The sequence below is a fragment of the Schistocerca nitens genome, chromosome 5 (assembly GCF_023898315.1).
Source record: "Schistocerca nitens isolate TAMUIC-IGC-003100 chromosome 5, iqSchNite1.1, whole genome shotgun sequence".
Taxonomy (NCBI): Eukaryota; Metazoa; Arthropoda; class Insecta; order Orthoptera; family Acrididae; genus Schistocerca; species Schistocerca nitens.
Window position 1 is genome coordinate 327,776,072 of NC_064618.1, and position 22,050 is coordinate 327,798,121.

Consider the following 22,050-nt stretch of genomic DNA (forward strand, 5'->3'; position numbering starts at 1 on the left):
AGTCGAAGACTATTCATCCCACTGACGGTATTTTATGACTTCTACTTTCCACATACAAGTACTTCTGATACAAGGTTCATAAACACACACCCAGTTGGCGAGAGCATGTCTCTGGAAACCGTAGCTGTGTGGTAATATTGTGTTATTGGGTGTCATATGCTGAATAATATGATCACAATCACAATGTCAGGTTCATTAGATGAGGAATATTAAAAAAAGGGCAAGCCCTTATCAAACTAAAAGTAGCACATTTCATTTCACATCTGAACAAGCATTTTTACACTTCAAGGAAGTCAAGACATTTCCACCGTGTAACACTAACACTCAACAATACTGACTTTAAACAGCACAAAAAAGGGGAGGACACAACATGGAGCTCAACAATTGGCTCAAACTGTGAGAACAGAAACATGTTGATACCCCTTTCAAGCTCCTAGAGTATCTCATGTGAGTGGGCTGTTGGCCCATTGCAATTTGCTGATTCTGCCAATTCACCTACATTTGTAACAGCCTCTAACAGTCGTGAATAGTGTCTTGCTATGCATCTGCAGTGATTTTCCATAAAAACTCCTTAGTTTATTGGAAAATGAAAACCTATCAAGAATTTTCTACCAGTGAAGTGATTGGTGAAACATCAAAACTAAAACTTTTGAAGCAGCTTTGGAAAAAAAAAAAAATCACCCATTATGCTTTTCCAATTTATACAGAAATGGCATGATTACCAGCAATCCTTCTCTATTTGCGGCTCCTGTAGCAACAGCTATGGGCTGCAGAGCAGGTTATTAAAATTACGAATGATAATTTCATAGTAAAGGATGAAGATTTGATATTACATGCCAAGCCTGACAAACAAAGTCTTTATGATTAGGTGTGTGGATTTTCTCACTCTCTTTCCCTCTCTCTGCTCACACATGCTTTTTTCATATCCAAGCATTATTTTTACAGGTTCCATCTTGGACTACAGGCATGAACAATGAGGATTATGACTGTAACAAATGTTTCTCTCATATTTTGGTGCCCTTGACTGATATCAATTCTGCGGATGCTCATCCAAATTGTAAGTTCCCATCATTAAAATCATGATACCCACTCCTTAAAAAATAAATAAATCTTCAAATTTGGAGAAAAGGAATTGAACAAATGAAAAATTGCAGTCATCAACTCAGAAACATGGGAAAATTATTCATGACGATGATAATGAACAGTGATAATGAGAACATTATAACAATGGACAGTGGCAGTCGCATTCCCATATTTGTGAGAAAAATTTAGCTTATTGCTAGTGATGACTGGGCAAAAAGCTAAACGTAAATATTCAATAAGACAGTGAAAAATCACCAAATTCGTTAACAAAAATGATTTTGCAACTTTGAAGGAAATGGTGAAATTTCCGTACACTGTGTAGAATGTAATTTAAAAGCGAGTTCAGGTGCTACAGTTTTGCTTCATGCCTTCTATCACTGATGCCAATCTTTACATTCTACAGCGTGTGGTGCATGTAGTTGTTGCAACTGTATCGTGTCAGACTTGAACACGCAAGTCTTTTACAAGTGCTATCGCAAAACCCTTGCTTTATCTCCATGTGACATCTCTGCCATGGCACATGCTGACTGTCTCGTTTTTCCATTGCTGCCACAACCTAATAGTAGTTGTATCTTGATTGTGTGGTGAAGCTAAACATTGCAAGTTGTGTTGGCAATGCCAATCGTGAATTACGTCAGCATTTTCTCTTTTACATCCCCTTTTCCGGAAGAGCCTAAAATATTCCCTCATCTCCACCTGCTGTATGAACAGTCTGTCTTTTGTGCCAGTTATAACTCATTCAGTCATATCAAATACCAATAGGAAGAAAACTGGATGAAGTCAACTGAGACATCGAATAAGAATGCAGAATCGAGGTAAACCTTACTAGGAAGAAAGGTAAAATCAGGGAATTTTTAGCATTGATCTTAAGGGTTTTTCACAGGCACTATGAATTTATGGCGTAGAATCACAAAAAACGTAAAATTGGATAACATAAAATCAAAGACCAACTGCACTCATTTCCTTTCCTGTTATGCTCACAAATGAGGTGAAGGACAAACAACAATCTATATGCCTAAATGAAATGTTACCCCTACATACAGTATTTAAATGTGTCAGTGTCAAGCAGGACACCACTAATACTGTATTTGAACTTTACAGGATTGGCTTTCTCACTCATTTGCCTTAACTAATTTTTTTTTAAACATTTAGAGCGAACTGAATTTCATCACACAAAACATAAATTATGTCTAAGTCATCCCATATCTTTCAACAGTCACTCAACAGCAACACTTTCCCAGATATAACAGTTTCATCAGCAAAGAGACCGCCCCTGGTAGCTGAGTGGTCAGCGCGACGGAATGTCATACCTAACGGCCCGGGTTCGATTTCCGGCTGGGTCGGAGATTTTCTCCGCTCAGGAACTGGATGTTGCGTTGTCCTTATATCATCATCATTTTATCCCCATCGACATGCAAGTCACCGAAGTGGTGTCAAGTCGAAAGACTTGCACCAGGCGACCGGTCTACCCAACAGGATGTCCTAGCCACACAGTATTTCCATATTCCATATCAGCAAACAGTCACAGATTTCCTCTCACAGAACCTGTCAGGTTATTTATGTACAAAGAGAACAAGAGCAACATTCTGCCCATAACTCTGTAGTACTCCTCTCAGAGAAGTATTTCACCTCCTGCAAGCCCCGCCCCCTTCCCTCCTATCCAAACAACAAAATGTTCTCAACCATTTATATGTTTTTCCAGTATCTAACCCCCTGTCACATGAGTGAGATCTATTCCTACAAACACTATTTTTTGGAGCAGCCCTGTTGTTTATCAGCTATGCTGCAGTCACTGCACCCAAGCATGAGTAGTCACTGCCAAATTACTTTCAACAGCAAGAGCATGCTGCTCAGAGCATCGTCAGTTCTGGCTACCCCTTTTCATTTCTCTTAACTAAGCAAGTGGTCTCTTTTGTTAGAGGTATGTATCTTGTCCAGATTGATTTTTAGGCAGTCTCACTCTATTCTGCTCTGCCAGGAATTCACCCCTTCTCCACCTGACTATGAGTCCAACACATAATTACCCCCACACACATTTGGCCAAGCATTTTCTGACCTTGTATTACAGTTGATGATTCGAGGCATGCTGCCAGGGATGGTACATCTGCAACTGTCGAGTCCTTAAGAAATTAGATAATTTTTATTTTTTATTTTGTCCGTCTCAGTTGCATTAATTTACTGTATTACAGTGTTATTATCTTGACCACTCTCTAATGTTTGCACATTCAATCAGAACTGTTTGTGGTACATTTGATCATACCATCTGGATATGACTTTTCAAGCAAATAGGCACACTCACAATAACCTCATCCACTTCCTGTTAACTGATTCTTCTGTCCCTTCTTGGTACAACATTGTCATAATAAATGAAAGCACTATATTGCATACATTCTACAAGATTAATTTATTCAGGTTAACAGTTTTTTGGGATAGAACACCGTCATCAGCCTTTAACTAACTATACGAGCTGGAATCCAAAATTTTTGGGACTGGTGCTGCCATCTGGAAAGTTGGAGTAGTAGATCTTTGCACTGTTGGTGGTGGGAGCTGCTTATCTGATGAGTTGGTGTGCAGAGTGGCATTCAGCTGGGAGGATGTGTTGCGTGTCCACAGTTTGCATGTCCACAGTGATTTCTGTAATACTCTGTGTTTTGTGATTTTACAATGGATCTGCGAACAGAACAGAGCATGTGTATCAAATTCTGTGTGAATCTCTGGAAAAGTGCTACATAGACTCTATCAACGATTCAACAAGTGTTTGGGGACAGAGTATGAGCTGTACCCGTGTGTTTCACTGGCTTGCTCGGTTCAGGGCCGGCCATACAGACGTCGAAGATGATGCTCACACTGGAAGGCCTGTTAGCCGCACAATGCCAGACATTGTTGCCAAACTTCAACAATTGGTTCGACATCAAACCATTCAAGACCTTGCGGATGAAGTGAGTATTGGTTATGGGACATGTCAAAGGATGTTGACTGATGAATTGGGCATGCATCGTGTCACTGCAGAATTTGTGCCAAGGGTTTTGACTGCCGATCAGAAGGCACAGCATGATGAAGTGTGCACGGACCTTCATCAGACCGCATCTGATGATCCGACCTTCTTGCCATGGGTTACCACAACGAGAGCTGGATTTATGGTTATGACCCAGAGACAAAGCAACAATCGTCCCAGTGGAAGAGCCCAGGCTCTCCAAGACCCAAAAAGCAAGACAGGTGAAGAGCATGGTCATCGTTTTCTTTGATACCAAGGGAATTGTGCACAAAGAATTCGTTCCACCCAACCAAACAGTGAATTGCACATACTACTGTGATGTTTTGCAACGGCTCCGTGAAAACGTGTGGCGACAACGGCCTGAACTTTGGCGTCAAGGGAACTGGCTGCTGCATGATGACAATGCGTCCTGTCACACGTCCTTGTTCACCAGGACCTTTTTGGCAAAAAACAACATGGCGGTTGTACCCCACCCACCGTACTCGCCAGATTTGGCAGCTTGCGACTTCACGCTATTCCCCAAACTGAAACTCAAGTTGATAGGCCGTCGGTTCGACACTCTAGAGATGATTCAAGAAGCATCGCTGGCGGTGATAAACACCCTCAAAGAATAGGATGTCCAGAAAACGTTTAACCAGTAGCAGAAGTGCTGGGACCGGTGTGTATGTGCGGATGGGAACTACTTTGAGAGTGATGGTGACCATTAGTCCAAAGGTAAGGTTTTCAACAGATGGCAACACCAGTCCAGAAAATTTTGGATAAAACCTCGTAGTTGTCAAAGAATTTAAAATTTTGTATTGTAGCTTCTTTGATGATGATAGTCAGTTAAAGTCTGAGCATGGGCTTGTAAAATGAAAACCAGTTAATGTGAATAAAGAAATCCATTGCCTTTACTACAAAGATTTCTATTAACAACCACTCAATATTTGAGAACAGTGGCAATTTACACTGATACATCAATTGAAATATTAATCCTTTTACTTTAACTGCACTTAAGTAACACATTTTCATGAGACACTTCCCTCTAGCTCCTAGAACGTTAACTCATTTCTGCCAAAATCTTTCCACAGACTCCTGACAGAGATAACAAGAATAGGAGATGAAATCTTGTTTAACTGTTCGTGCCACAGTTCTACAATATCATACGCATTCCACACACTTATGTAGAAAGCAGCTACATGCGAGAGAGGGAATATAGTCAGTTCAAGGTTTGACGATCATGGTGATTGTCATGAACCATCATGGAATAAATATTAGTAAATGTGTTTTACAAGAAAATACATATGAGAGTTGGACAAAAAAAAAAAAAAAAATGGGAACTCCATGAGAAATTCATGCTTGAAGTTAAATGCAGATACTAGACACGCCTGTGGTTTGCACTACTGTCTTTGACCACAAACAGTGCCTGTGCAATCTCCATGATGTGCTGCAAGTGTCAGTTGTGGTCAGAGCAGTGTCAGACCTAAGTGAATTTGAATATGGGAAAATTCTTGGTGCTCATATGATGGGTGGTTTCAAAACCAAATAATCCAAAGTGTCAGGTTTTTTAGAGGAATGTTATCAAAGATTTATACTACATACACGGTAAGCGGAAAAACATCATCTGCTATGTCATAATGTGCATAAAAGTGTGTGTTGAGTAGCTGTGATGGACAGTCATTGAAGAGGACTGTTACCAAAAATACAAGGTGCTACCCAAAAGTTCCCAGAATAGAACAATGAATAAAATTATATTTACCAGGGTCTTACTAAGCACCATCACTTTCAAAGCAGTCCCCTTGAGGGTGTATACACCACTCCCAGCTGTTTTCCCATGAATTAGGAGCTCCTTGGAATGTATTTTTTTTGTGAGCCTATTTAGTAGTTGTTGTTGTTGTGGTCTTCAGTCCAGAGACCGGTTTGATGCAGCTCTCCATGCTACTCTATCCTGTGCAAGCTTCTTCATCTCCCAGTACCTACAGCAACCTACATCCTTCTGAATCTGTTTAGTGTATTCATCTCTTGGTCTCCCTCTACGATTTTTACCCTCCACGCTGCACTCCAATACCAAATTGGTGATCCCTGGATGCCTTAGAATATGCCATACCAACCGATCCCTTCTTCTAGTCAAGTTGTGTCGCAAATTTCCCTTCTCTCCAATTCTATTCAATACCTCCTCATTAGTTATGTGATCTACCCATCTAATCTTCAGCATTCTTCTGTAGCACCACATTTCGAAAGCTTCTATTCTCTTCTTGTCTAACTATTTATCGTCCACGTTTCACTTTCAATTCTGTCTAAATCTCCTCAACTGTGTGAAGTTTGGCTCTTTGAGTTGAGTTTCATTCCGGGAAACAAAAAAAATTCACTCAGTGCCAGGTTAGGTGAATATCACAGATGAGGAAAAACTGCCTTTTGTTTTTTGCCGGAATCTCCTGGATGAACAAAGCAGTGTGTGACCTCGCATTGTTATGATAGAGGAATCAATCACCCATGCGCCACTTTCGTCAGCAAAATCCTCCAGCATACCCGATAAGACAGCACGACAACACTGCCTACGATCTTGCAGCACCATATTCTGCACAGCAGCGATATTTTAGGAGAAATGCCAGTTGACAACTGTCCTGAATGGGGATTATTGTCAAACAATGTTCTGCAATCTTGACAAAGTTTAAAATAGTCATAAGTCTGACTGTGACCTAAGGTGTCTTCCCCAAATGCTTGCTTCAATATGTCACATGTTTATGTAGCGGTTTTTCTAGTCTGAAACAAAAGTTAATGGACACACGTTGTTCTGAGACATCCGTTATTGTCAGTTCTGCAAGTATACAACACACAAGAGTGGGCAAATGTGTATATAAACTAAATGCGACCGCCTAGCACAAAGCCCCTCAAGTCACGAACCTTTACAGCATGTATGAGGTACCATCTGGCAGTGTTTCGTTGTACTAGATAGACTTCACCAGCTACACATAAATTCCAGGAACTTTTGTTAAGTACCTCGTAAGAGAATGACAGCTGCAAAAGTCAGAACTGAATGTCGCATTCGTGAACCGTGTCAGCAAATGCCCCACAGAAAAATGTGGTGCCAAAGCCGTAATATCTGAACTATGGAGCAATGGATAGAAGGCATGAAGCAAAACTGTAATGTCCGAGCTTTCTTTTAAATTTACATTTTACAGAGTGTACAGAAATTCCCTGAGCCGACTGTTGATAAGCTTGTAATGTCAACTGGGGAAGTGAACTCATTTTTTCCAAGTCTCCATTTCTCTCATTGAGCCTAAAAAAACACTTTGATGGAGAGGAGCATAGTAAGTGCAGTAACCATGTGAAGTGTGTCTTATAAGAAAAGCATTAAACAATAACAGTAATGGTTACAAAGTTTATCATTAACCAGATGTCCACATTTATGCTTATGGTTTAACCACTTAGCTGCTACGATCCTTGCTACCTCATTTCCGTCACGGAAAGCACATAAAATAAAACTTACTATATCTCCGAACTTATTTTGCGAAACTGACAATGACGCTTTAGTTTGTAGCTGCAGAAACTTTCTGTGCCCGGACCGATTCCTTTTCACCCGAGTCTACATCACATCACATTTATAGTTATTATTTTATTTAAATCGAAACCATCAAATATGTAAACTTTTGCTCCTTGGCAAATAGTACCCAGCATTTATGCTGTTGGAAATTTATGCTTTGGAAATTTTGAGTGTAGCAAAACTGCTGAGGAGTGAGTTTCCAGGAAATAACAAATTGTGAACTTCATATTAGCTAAATATGAAATCTCAATAGGATCTGCAAAAACGTAAAGCCGCCTCTCAATTTAAAGCTGAATTTATTTTGCATGTACAGTTTGTAATCCAATGGACAAAATGTTCGCAATATGCACTGCTTTTTTTATGCACGTACTTTTGATATTTTTTTCCAATTATGATGTGGTTTGTTGTATCTATTAACACAGGGGTGGCACAACTACAGTGAACCTCTGATACACTATTACAATGCTCTTCTATTTGCGTCTTGTGTTTTTGCAACAGAAAACTACAATGTGCTGTACTTTTATTCATTGTTTTCTCAGTAGATAAAATTTTTAAAAAATCCCAAAATTATAAGCTACTCTGAGCAAAACAATCAACAGATAGTGAACAGTAGAATATGAATTACTGCAAGTTCATTGTTGTAGATACAGTTGTTACGTGTGTTTGTGAGTTGAGCAAGTCAGCAATCTTGTTTCAGACATGAACAATAAATACAACAAAAAATGTTACGTTTTTTGCTAGAAGAAAAATGCAGGTACTAAAACAAGTTGACTCTAGTATCGGGACTCGTGTACAGTTAGCAGCATCTCTTGAAATTCCAGTGATGCCTTTAAATACTATTGTGAAGACACTGAGAAGAACTTCAACCATTGTAGATCTTTTTCTTCTAAGAAGAGGAAATTGACGAAGTAATCACCATTTGAAGAACTGCAATCCACCCTTGTGATGTAGTTCGAGCAAGCTCATACAGTGAATGTTACCAGATGCAACTAACGTGAAAAAAAGGCCTTACAAATTACTGCCCAGTTGGAAACTGATAATTCCTAGTTTACAAAATGTTGTGGGGTGAAAGTGTAAGTGTTAATGAAAAAACTGTTTGTGAGCGAAAAAGTGAATTGATGGAATTGATTGAGGACTACAAATTGAAAGATATTTTCAGTGCAGACAAAATAGGACTATTCTATAATATGCAGCCAAATAAAACTTTTTCATATAAAGAAAAAGTCAAAACAGAGCATCACAGTTTTGCTGTGCTGCAATGCACATGGCTCACAGTAGCTTCCACCTCTTGCAAAAGCTTCCACCTCTTGTAATTGGGAAGTTTAAAACCACACTGCCTAAAAAATATTAAAAAGTTGCCCATGAAGTACACAGCAAATTCAAATTTCTGGATGACTGAAAATTTCTGAAGACGTCCTCATCCAATCAGATCGTCAAATGGGAGCAAAAAATAGAAAAAGTGGTTCATTGACCAGTGTCCTGAACATCCAAAAAATCTGAGAAATGTTGAAGTAATATCCCCCCCCCCCCCAAATGAACTGACCACTTGCAGGCTCTAGATTTGGGGATTATCCATGCTTTTAAATTTAATTACCACAAGCAGCTAGTGTGGAAAGCAGTTGAGATGATTGACGGAGGACGACTTGGAGATGCATCCACACTAAAGATAAGTATCCTCGTTGCTCTTAGCTCTATTTCAGAGGTGTGGAACAGTCCCAACATAATACAAAATTGCTATGAAAAATGTGTTTTTTTGGCACATGGGGAGACTATAGTGAGTGCCTAATGTTCTGGACAAAGAAGAAGTGAAAGGACAGGGATGCAGTGCAGCCAGCAGAGTTAGGTTTCACCAAGTACATTTTGTGTGATGTAAATTTTAAGCGTATGTGAAATAGACTCTGTTGACCACGCACTGAAAGAGCATATCAGGCTTAATTGTTGTGCCACAGAGGAAAAACAAGAAGAGAAGGAATGTGATAAAGAAATTCCCAAAAATGTGAGTTTCTTTCAGGCACTACAGGGCCTGCAAAATATGTGCAGCAACATGATATGGAAGACAATATGCTAGCAACGTTACCAAATTTAGATAAAAAGTCCTCTTTACTTAAGTGGCAGGAAATACCCAAACAAACGAGTATTCTGCACTGGATTAAGAAGTGAATATTGTATTATAATTAATAAATAATCAACCTGCATATAAAACTCAATAGTTCAAATCTGTTTTGGTTTTCACATACTGACTCTCAACAATTCAATTTAATAGCCTGAATCATTGATGTTGAGTCACATGACTTTTCTTTCATATTTTATATGCAAGGAAACCCTTCTCTTGTGTCATGTTTCTTATTATTGTCCACATCATGTAAGAAGGCGGCCCAATTTTCAGCCGTTCTGCGCATCCCCCTCCACTAGCCACTGGTAGCCAATAATATTCATTCTCTTTCTGAGTGGCTAGCAGAGAGTTAAGCCTAGAGAGCTAGAAGCTTGCTCCTTCATGCTGCACTGTTCTGTTGCCGTACTTTGCGACAACTGAATTATTCATTCAACTGTCAATTTTTTTTTTTTGTTTCCTTTTTTTTCTTGCAGCAGTATAGCTGTGAATGTGTAAATGTAAATGTTTAAGTGTGATTTAAAAAAAGCCAGATGACAGCAATAAATGTGAAGTGCTTAACAAGCAGGCAAGGGGGACTATTTACAGCATTTATAACTTTTTCAAATGTGAATTTGTAAGCAGGTCTCCTTCTGCTGATATTTGAAAACACAAGAACTGACTCCAGAACCATGTTGTGACGGCAAGAGAATTGTAAACGAAACTGTCAGGGCTGTAGGAACCATAGAAAAAGTTCATTTCATGACACCTGGAAAGCATCAAAATCACAAGGAATCTGTAACAAAAACGGACAGTTTCAATAATGATGTTTTAAAGTGCTCCATGTGAACGATGAATGCCTGACCTCACAAAAATGTGTTACATTTATGCAGGCTTCATTGGTAAGCACTTCATCAATGCAAAGAATTTTAAATAATGTTGGTTCTAGATATGTTAAGAAGAGAGTCTTTAGTTCAAAGAAGTGCCATAGGTGCTGCACGAACTATATACCAGATAAAGATTCACGATACAAGAGGAGGAGGTAGTTCAATAGTGTATTACCTTGATGAAACATGGATCAGTTAGAATCGTTCCAGGAAGATCTGCTGGGAAATGAGTGATGGTCTGGTGGTTTTAAATTTCTCTTAGGAATAGGTTCTCGGATAATTATTCTGCATGCTGACTCTTCTAGTTTTGTTTCTGAGAATAAACATGTATTTACATTAAGAAAAACAGCAGTCACTACCATTCGGAAATGAACGCTGTCAGTTTCGTGATGTGATTCACAACTCTTGTCATACCTTGCTTTGAAGTCGGTCACTGCGTTATAATTCAACTGTTACAGAGAAAACACCAAGTACAAACACCAGAAAAGCGGATATTTTTCCCCAGCTTGAAAATAAAAATATTAAGTACAATGTAATCTGGACTCGTGCCAATCTCCTGTAGCTCGTTAATTTATACAAGTCACATGACAGATCGTACAAACTTGACTGCCTTGCACGTGGATGGGGTCAAACAGTTTTGCGTTTACCCTTGTGTAACTGACAGTGCATCTCCATGGAATTAATTTGGGCAACGGATTTTAAGGCTATATGGGATTTTTTGAAGATAACATACACTGAATCACTTGTGCATGAGGCCATAGACAACATCCCAAATTTAGCATGGGCACAATCTGTGCGGCATGCTGAAAAGCTTCAGAAAGGAAAACTTGACAGGGAAGCGATAATGGATATAAGCTTCGAACCTATCATTGTAAATTTACAATCAGATTGTTCAGAAACAGACTCAAATAGAAGTGACGGTATTACGATGTAGACTTTGGAACAGAGTAATAATATTTCTTAGTTCTAAAAACTCATAGTTTAAAAAATGTGTTTGTCACCATATCAGTTGCATACATAATAATGAGAACTTTCAAGCCTTTTTCATTAGGACTTTGTATTTTTTTAATTATGCAGACTATAATGTTTAACATATTGCCCAAGCAGAAGTACAGCTTCTCCCACCATGCTGTATGCTCTAATAACGCACGAGAATGCAACTGGATAAATTCGTCAGAAGTCTGACATTTCCACTTGTAAACCTCTGTCATTTTCAATGCACGAACTGGATAAGACCCTAAAATGACAGTAACTGTCGAACGTGTTAGTTTACACTCATAATGCCCATTTACAGCAAAAAATATGACAACTTACTGACCATTTTTACGATAGTCTTTTACATTAGCTTCTTCTACCAATAATTCATTTTTACACACAGTGATTACACTTAACTACACACACACACACACACACACACACACACACACACACACCTTACACATTTTTAAAAATTCTATTGAGTAGAAGCAGTTGTCAAGCAAATATAATGATTTCAATTTGTGCTTGAAGTTAATTTTGTGTGTATTAAATTTTTACTTATAGTGCAGTTTTAATATCAATAAACGATAATCATTGCAAACAGTTTCAATGACCTTGTTGTTAGACAATTGCATTTTGAGAGAAACAGTACTTCATGTCTTCACAAAGCTGTGTCAGCTGTTCTCGCCTCCCGACGTCATGCAGAGTAAATCTGTGGAGCAGTGGACACAATGTCCTCATGACGATTGATCGTAATTGTTTTTAATATTTATTATTGCCCTCATAGATTTGAACATATAATACAATGTAACGTAGGCAAATGAGCCTCACTGTTGTCCACAGCAATGCAGTTCGGCAACATGGATTTTGTTTGCCCACTCTCTGCTGCCACGTATGCGCAGTTCTCATCCTCACCACGCTTCCTTTCCACTCCGCCTCTACACGCGGAAGTGTCGTCCTAGGTGATGAGAAGGAATAGCACTTAGTGGCTACTGGAAGATCATGATATGTTCACCACATTAAGTTTAGATTATTTATCACTCTTGCCCAGGAAACTTGGTATTGCATTTTATTTTTCCTTTACATTAAGGGTGAAATTGCTGTCTCTGAGTGCCGAGATTTTGTGTGATTTATAGTCTTCAGTAGAATAGTGTACAGAATCTGTTCTGCATGAGATTCTTTTCCCCTCCCCTCAGTGTTTATCCCTACCGCCACTAGTAATAAGTTTACAGATCTTAGCCTACAAAACAACTGAAATTCCTGAAGTACTGGATAATAAATTATAAACAGCCACAGAAGCTATAAACCAAATTTGGTGTGAGAATGTCATTCTTCTCCTCCCAGGACGCTCACAACATCAACTGAAATAACCAAATTGCAAATCCATAAATAAACAAGAAACAAATTTCAAAATTTTACTTAATATAGTAGACCTATTAGGAAAAAAGTGGGTTTTGTCACTAGTAATACTGTAGGGTACAGAACTGAAAAGACTATCACATTTGCTAATGATGTATGAGGTAATTGAGCCATTTTTCACCACACTACTGCCACAGATTATACCTCAAAACATGCAGTTTTGAGGGTTCATTTTATGTTCACATTGAAAATAGTAAAAATTTATAGCCTACATGATGAAATAAACTTAAAACTGTGAAATATGGTGAAAGCTTCCGGTTTAGAACATTTCACATGAAATATCAGCGCACACTCCGCTGCAGAGTGAAAATCTCATTCTGGGAACATTTCACATGTTTGTGACATCTTGGATGTTTGTTTTCCATCTGCAGCCAATAGCTGTAAAGCATGGCAACATCATGCTAATGCAGTGACTTTTCCACCTGCAGCCAATATCTGTAAAGCATGGCAACATCATGCTAATGCAGGGACTTCTATCATATACAGCAATAAATAGCAAGCTTACTTGGCAGCTTGTTCCAAAGTTGTCTGATGTGATCAGTGTACAGCAAATGGCATGACTGCAATTTTCACTTTATATTATACCTCATACTCCCTTCACTACTGAGGATTAATTTTATTTACAGTAGTTCTGGTTGGAGCCGTCATCAGAATCTCGAATTTATCGAGCCTCTACCGACTGCAGCCAACGTAGGCTACTCAACTGCTATGAGTGGAAATACAATTAACAAGATGTGTTCAGTGAACAATTGTGTGACAGCTTGTTCGTCTTTGTTGCAGTACTCAATGGTGTTTAATGTGTTGTAATGGCAGACAGATTGTTATAACTGTAACAGATTGCTGGAACAGAGAAACATCAAAATCACAGCAGGCTTAACTTTATTTCATCTCCATTGGTATAAATAAGTACCACATGTGAAGGAAAACTTGTGTGTATATATGTGCTTTCACAAAACCTGTTTTGTTTACACTACAGCAAGCGATGAGTTCGGAGTGCAAAGGGCACGCATTGGTAATACTGCAGAATGCTCCACCACAACCACTCAGCACAATGAGCAAATGAAAAGTTTACAAGCAATACACTAGAGATCACTGTGCTTGCATAACCAGAGAATGCTGCACTGCCACTGGCTACAGAAAGAAGACGATCACCATCCCCCCCCCCCCTCCAAAACACACACACACACACACACACACACACACACACACACACACACACACACACGTTAGATTCCAACACCTTTCACGGTACATCACAGCCTCTCAGTTTAAGTCACCATGTTCATCAATTTTTGCTTTTTTCTGGATGAGAACAAAGGCAGGAACTCTCAAAAACGAGCATTTACACATATAATTTTTGACTGTTGCAGGTTGGAAAATAGCTTCATTACCTACTTGCCGAGATGTCAATATTAAGATCGGATTGGAGTCTCTGGTTGCCACATATCTTTGGCGAGTTGGCTTCCCGCGCACCACGAGGTGGTCAGGAGGAGGAAGAAGGGGCTTAAGTTGGGAGTGAGTGCTGGACTATGTGTGAGGAGCAACGTGGTGTTGGAGGGTATGGTTGCTCGATCCGTGGGCCCCGCAGAAGCAGTCAGTTGGGAACGGAAGCCGTGGGCTCGAAGATCCTAGTGTGGAGGCCAGTGTTGTCCTGAGGGTGATCATCGTGCGGTCATTTAAGGGATGAGAAGTGATTTCTTGGTTCTGCCCTTGGATTCCGACAAAGAATTACGGCAAGTTTGGTGCATGAGGTGAACACAAGAATGTGAAAAAGGTGCACATTGGAGGTGCATATACCAGACTTGTGAGTGGTGTAAACTTTGCTTCGGTACTGCAGTCTCCAGTCAGAGCGCTGCTTGGGAGGAGAGCGATGATATCAGCATTGTCATATATTTAGCTGCTTTAAAGTAAATGACTGTTTTGGATCGAAGGTGGATCAAAGTGAGGCACCAAATCATTGCTTGTCTTATTAAGAAACCTAAGTTGGCCCCAGCAAGTTCAACTGTTATCTACAGTTGTAACAAGTAATTTGACACTCTCGTAGTGTCCATGAGTGAACCTTGGAGGTATTGTTAAGGGTCTGTAGTAAGGGAAGGATTGACTGTGGAGCTTTTCAGTTGGACGCTTATGAATCGTGTTAAATGCAGTTCACTTCTTATGGTATTTTACAGTTCTGCTTGTTGTGGCGAAATCACCCATAGTATTTTCATAATTTAGCTTGGGACATCATTCTGTGGTTTGGTGTGGCCCTCCCAACAGTTTAAACCCCCAAATATTTTCTTACTACCTTTGCTGGGGTTGTCTCTTTTCTACCCCACCATACTGCTGTTTGGTGTGGTAAGGTATAGTGGAAGTGTTCAGTAGTACCACATCTACTCCCTTCCCCATTTTAAGATCTGTGAGCCGCATCCACATCGACGTACAATCCTAGTATGCAAGTTGTGTAAGTTGGTTGCACCTGTCAATGTTTTATCTATCATGGAAAATCTTTCCCATGCCGCAAACGATTCTGAAGGACAGCACGGTGCACAACAGCGTGTGACCACGGCCAAATCAAAAGATATGTATTGTATATTTTTTAACAGATATAACCACTGAGGTTAAGAGTTGATTTGTGTTTTTTGATTTTGAAAGTAAAAGTTTTACATACCTGATTAATTATAACATTTATGCTTGATTATTTGTCATAATTCCGCAGTAGTACGCATCACATGCAAGGATGTTTATGGTGTAAAGTGTTTAAAAGGAAGGAAAATATTTTGTGATACGGTGCGCATTGTAGAGACTACAGGGTTTGAGTGTACGTTGATAGTAATCAGATTTTATTGCATTTAAGTTGTTTTATTTAAAAATTTTGTGATCAATATCTCATTACCTTTAGAGATCACAGGTCATATCTGTGAAAATTTTGGTATTGCCATGTGGTGTTACAATCTTTTACTTAACCTTGCATTATGCAATTTGTAATTTTTTTTTCCTTAGCTTGAAAAGGGATTTTGAGTTTTAAGTCTTGTAAATTGATTCTGAGACTTTTTCTTTATCTGTTAAAATACTTCAGGAACTTTCATTAACAAACTATATTGAGGATCTTGTTGTTCATGATAACGAATGTTCACTCACTATTTTAAAATCAAGTTAATAAAGTTGTAAAATTTTAAAGATAAAAAAAGGGCTTTTATTGAGAAATGGTGCCTGCCCATACCACCCACAACTTCCATGTATTCAAAGCATTGGCCTTCGGGCGTTGTCTGATTTTTCCCCCAGTATCTATCCCAGCCAACACCTGTGGTGCCATGTCACTGATGAAATTTACAATCATGAATTACTGCATAAACATTGTATTGTACATTTAATTTCCTTCACTTACACAGATTTTATACAATGTATTGAAGAGGATTATGATTTTTAATCATGTATGTCAATTACATACATTCTTGCTCATATTTTGGGGATTTCAACGTTTTCCTAGATTCTGCATTTTCCTCAATTTTGCGTTTATTAAGTCTGGGCCATACGAAAATATAAAATAAGGGTGTCACACTAGTTAGGCCACTGAATATGTCATATCCTCTGTCTGCAGCTTTGGGTGCTGAAAACCTCCAACACATAAAAATCTGTTTAGTCTAGTTTCAATATAGATGTTTTTCTGATCTCAACTTTACGACAATTTTGATACTTTACGCACATTTCATATGCCACAATGTATGATCTACAATATATAATCTACTCAGCAACAATGTTTTTCAAACTAAACTATATGAATTAAATGTGACAAATAACTAAATTCTGAAGTACCACAATAACTATGAGGAATAATACGCAGATAGTTCGTTTATCATCAAGTAACTTAGAGAAATTCTATTAAATGAAAAAATTATCCTCAAAATAGCTTGGGCAAGAGTTAGTTTCAGCATAAAACCTAAATAAATGCACTGTTCAACATAACTCTGTGACTGTGTGGTGAAAAACATGAGCGGTAGTGAATTGGCTGCAAGGTACAAAAAAACATTGCATCACTTGGTTATTTTACTTAAATTTAACAATTAATCACATTTCTTTTAAAGAAATGGCCCTAGGACTCAGTGATGCAAACTAATTGAAATCACACAATGTAATAAACAATACTACTGTTATAGTACAAGAGCTATTGTAACCTGATCAAAACTGATCATGTGACTTCAAAAAAGACACCATACCTCACTAAGTGGTAACTATAGCATACTGATAGCATACCCTGAGCAGCACAACTTTTGCTGGGCTCTTCATGATTTCCGTAATAGATGGCTCAGGCTTTGGCTGGCCCTGTGGTGCTGACTGAGAAGCAGAAGATGGTGAGCCTGCAGATGGTGGAGGTGGTGGCATTATTTCTTTTTCACTTATTATACGGCCCCCTCGTTTACTAGTTTTCTCAACTTGTAAAGCCATAGAAATGCCTTGTTCTTGTTTTCCAAGGCCTTGACCTTCCTGGAAAAAGAAACAGAAGATGGTAATGTGTCTGTACCAGTAGACTCATGATTATTTAAAGAATGGTACTACCACGTTCAAAACAGCTTGAAACATTCGATTACTTTACAAATGCATTAATAGGATAAATAACTGACTCCATGTAAAAGAGACAAAGTTTTAGAAAGGTTTGAAATTATGCTTAACGTCTGTTGTGTGTCACCAAGTGCTGGTTGAATACAGTGTTGGTAATTTGTGCTGCATTTACAGCAAACAGTAGTTTTTCACGCATTTCGATGTTTATGACCTCTTATCTCCTGAACTAAGTGTCCTAGAATGACACAATTTTACACGTACACTCAGTGATATATGTAGATATGTCTGCAAAGTATGTTGCAAATAGAGCAGTTGCAAATAGAGCTGTTAGTAAATAAGTTACAAATTAAACTATGGAAAATCCAAGATTGAATGTAACAATATTAGAGAAGGAAAGTTGCTACTCACCATATAGCGGAGACGCTGAGTTGCAATAGCCACATCAAACAGATTCACACAATTATAGCTTTCGGCCATTAAGGACTTTGTCGGCAACACACACACACACACACACACACACACACACACACACACACACACACACACAAAACGCAACTTGCACACACGTCTGCAGTCTCAGATAACTGAAACCACACTGCGAGCAGCAACACCAGTGCATGATGGGAGTGGCGACTGGATGGGGGTAAGGCGGAAGCTAGTGTCTCATTTCAGAGCACGACGAGAGGTAATCAAAACCCTGGCAGAGAAGGTAATTCAGTTGCTCCAGTCTCGGGTGGTACTGAGTTACGAGGGGAATGCTCCTCTGTGGCTGGGCTGTGGGACTTTGGGAGGTGGTGGGAGACTGGAAAGATAAGGCACAGGAGATTTGTTTTTGTACAAGGATGGGAGGATAATTAAGGTCAGTGAAGGGGGGGGGGGGGATAGTATGGTGGAGCTGGTGGACAGTGAAGTGCTGCAGTTTACACGAAGGGCGGAAGGGGGGGGGGGAAGTAAGTAGCGGAAAGGAGAAAAATAAAAAGAAATTAAAAAGAATTGGGTGTGGCGGTGAAATGACGGCTGTGTAGTGCTGGAATGGGAACAAGGATGGGGTTGGACAGGTGAGGACAGTGACTAACGAAGGTTGAAACCAGGAGGGTTACGGGAACGTAGGATGTATTGCAGGAAAAGTTCCCACCAACTCAATCCGAAAAGCTGGTGTTGGTGGGAAGGATCCATATGGCACAGGCTGTGAAGCAGTCATTAAGGTGAGGGATATCATGTTTGGCAGCGTGTTCAGCAACAGGGTGGTCCACTTGTTTTTTGGCCACAGTTTGTCGGTGGCCATTCATGTGGACATACAGCTTATTGGTTGTCATGCCTACATAGAATACAGCACAGTGGTTGCAGCTTAGCTTGTAAATCACATGACTGGTTTCACAGGTAGCCTTGCCTTTGATGGGATAGGTGATGTTAGTGACCGGAGTGGAGTAGATGAGTAGATGGTGGTAGGAGGATGTATGGGACAGGTCTTGCATCTAGGTCTATTACAGGGGTATGAGATATGAGGTAAGGGGTTGGGAGCAGGGGTTGTGTAGGGATGGACGAGTATATTGTGTAGGTTTGGTGGATAGCGGAATACCGCTATTGGACAGGTGGGAAGTATAGTGGGCAGGACATTTCTCATTTCAGGGCACAACGAGAGGTAATCGAAACCCTGGCAGAGAAGGTAATTCAGTTGCTCCAGTCTCGGGTGGTACTGAGTTATGAGGGGAATGCTCCTCTGTGGCTGGGCTGTAGGACTTTGGGAGGTGGTGGGAGACTGGAAAGATAAGGCATGGGAGATTTTTTTTTTTTTTTTTACAAGGATGGGAGGATAATTAAGGTCAGTGAAGGCTTCAGTGAGACCCTCGGTATATTTTGGGAGGGACTGCTCGTCACTGCTGATGGGACGGCCATGGGTGGCAAGGCTGCATGGAAGGGTCTTCTTGGTATAGAATGGGTGGCAGCTGTCAAACTGGAGGTATTGCTGGTGGTTAGTAGGTTTGATATGGATGGAGGTACTGATGTAGCCATCTCTCAGGTGGAGGTCAACATCTAGGAAGGTGACTTGTTGGGTTGAGTGGGACCACGTGAGGCAAATGGGGGAGAAGTTGTTGAGGTTCTGGAGGAATGTGGATAGGGTTTCCTCCAGAGAATTTGTTGAGGTTCTGCAGGACAACTACTGAATTGGGGTGTTGTGGTTCCAGATTGTGTTTGATTAGAATTTTGAGGTTTTGGGGGAGTGGAGCTGGAAGTGGGAGATTGAGTAGATGGGAAAGACTGGGTCTGTGTGCAATGAGAGGAGGTTGAGGATTGTTGGAAAGGTTGTGGAGGGTGAGTGAGTTGGCTTTACAGAGGTGGGAAACCAGGAGATTTAATAGTTTTTTGAGGTGGAGGGTGGCATGCTGTTCTAATTTGCAGTTGGCCTGTAGGAGGATGCTCTGAACAGCTGGTGTGGATGTGGGAGAGGAAAGATTGAGGACTTTTATTAGGGATAGGAGTTGTCAGGTGTGTTCATTGGCTGAGTTGATGTGTAGGTGAAGGATTAGGTGGGTGAGGGCAATGGATTGTTCAGTCTGGAACTGGTATAGGGACTGATGGAAAGAAGGGGTACAGCCAGAGATGGGAACTTTAAGTGTGAGGCCTTAGGGGGTAATCCCAAATGTAAGACAAGCCTGAGTAAATAAAATATGGGAGTGTAATCTGGCTAGGGTGAAGGCATGTTTGCGGAGGGAATGTAAATAAAACTTAATGGGGTCGTTGTGAGGGTGACATGTTACAAGAAGGTGGAAAGTGTAACATGAGGCTGAAACAAAATTCAAGCTTTCGCAACAAACTGTTGCCTCATCAGGAAAGAGGGGAAGGAGAGGGAAAGACGAAAGGATGTGGGTTTTAAGGGAGAGGGTAAGGAGTCATTCCAATCCCGGGAGCGGAAAGACTTACCTTAGGGGGAAAAAAGGACAGGTATACACTCGCGCGCACACACACACACACACACACACACACACACACACATATCCATCCACACATATATAGACACAAGCAGACATATTTAAATATGTGGTGGGAAGTATCCAGATAACCCGGACGGTGTAACACTGTGCCAAGATGTGCTGGCCGTGCACCAAGGCATGTTTAGCCACAGGGTGATCCTCATTACCAACAAACACTGTCTGCCTGTGTCCGTTCATGCAAATGGACAGTTTGTTGCTGGTCATTCCCACATAGAATGCATCACAGTGTAGGCAGGTCAGCTGGTAAATCACATCCCCACTCCACCAAGAGTGTCTTTCCGCCGTCCACCTAACCTTCGTAACCTGTTAGTTCATCGCTATGAAATCCCCAAACCACCTTCCCTACCCTCTGGCTCCTATCCTTGTAACCGCCCCCGGTGTAAAACCTGTCCCATGCACCCTCCCACCACCACAGTGTAGGCAGGTCAGTTGGTAAATCACGTGGGTGCTTTCACATGTGGCTCTGCCTTTGATCGTGTACACCTTCCGGGTTACAGGACTGGAGAGTCCTGTAACCCGGAAGGTGTACACGATCAAAGGCAGAGCCACATGTGAAAGCACCCACGTGATTTACCAACTGACCTGCCTACACTGTGATGCATTCTATGTGGGAATGACCAGCAACAAACTGTCCATTCGCATGAATGGACACAGGCAGACAGTGTTTGTTGGTAATGAGGATCACCCTGTGGCTAAACATGCCTTGGTGCACGGCCAGCACATCTTGGCACAGTGTTACACCGTCCGGGTTATCTGGATACTTCCCACCAACACCAACCTATCCGAACTCCGGAGATGGGAACTTGCTCTTCAATATATCCTCTCTTCCCGTTACCCACCAGGCCTCAATCTCCGCTAATTTCAAGTTGCCGCCACTCATACCTCACCTGTCATTCAACATCATCTTTGCCTCTTCACTTCCGCCTCTGCCCAAACTCTTTGTCTTTAAATATGTCTGCTTGTCTCTGTATATGTGTGGATGGATATGTGTGTGTGTGCGAGTGTATACCTGTCCTTTTTTCCCCCTAAGGTAAGTCTTTCCCCTCCCGGGATAGGAATGACTCCTTACCCTCTCCCTTAAAACCCACATCCTTTCGTCTTTCCCTCTCCTTCCCCTCTTTCCTGATGAGGCAACAGTTTGTTGGGAAAGCTTGAATTTTATGTGTGTGTTTGTGTTTGTTTGTGTGTCTATCGACCTGCCAGCGCTTTCGTTCGGTAAGTCACATCATCTTTGTTTTTAGATATATTTTTCCCACGTGGAATGTTTCCATATCTAACAGTCCCTTCCCTACAGCTTAGGTCTTCGTGGCAAACGAATCTGCTCCAGTCCGGAATCCCTGAACCATTACACCAACAAGCTGAAAACAGCTTTCGCAATCCACAACTACCCTCCCGAACTGGTACATAAGCAAATAACCAGAGCCCCTTCCTCATCCCCTCAAACCCAGAACCTCCCACAGAAGAACCCCAAAAGTGCCCCACTTGTGACAGGATACTTTCCGGGACTGGATCAGACTCTGAATGTGGCTCTCCAGCAGGGATAC

The 22,050-nt window shown here is 40.6% G+C and overlaps 1 protein-coding gene across 2 annotated transcripts in view; it reads right to left on the reverse strand.

Moving 5' to 3' along the window:
• Nucleotides 1–22,050, reverse strand: part of LOC126259355 (splicing factor 45) — a 116,603-nt gene that overhangs the window by 45,128 nt on the left and 49,425 nt on the right. For both annotated transcript variants that reach the window (XM_049956083.1, XM_049956082.1), the window contains one exon: nt 17,208–17,438. In XM_049956083.1, coding sequence (XP_049812040.1) covers nt 17,208–17,438 — 231 coding nt within the window. The remainder of the gene's footprint in view (nt 1–17,207; nt 17,439–22,050) is intronic.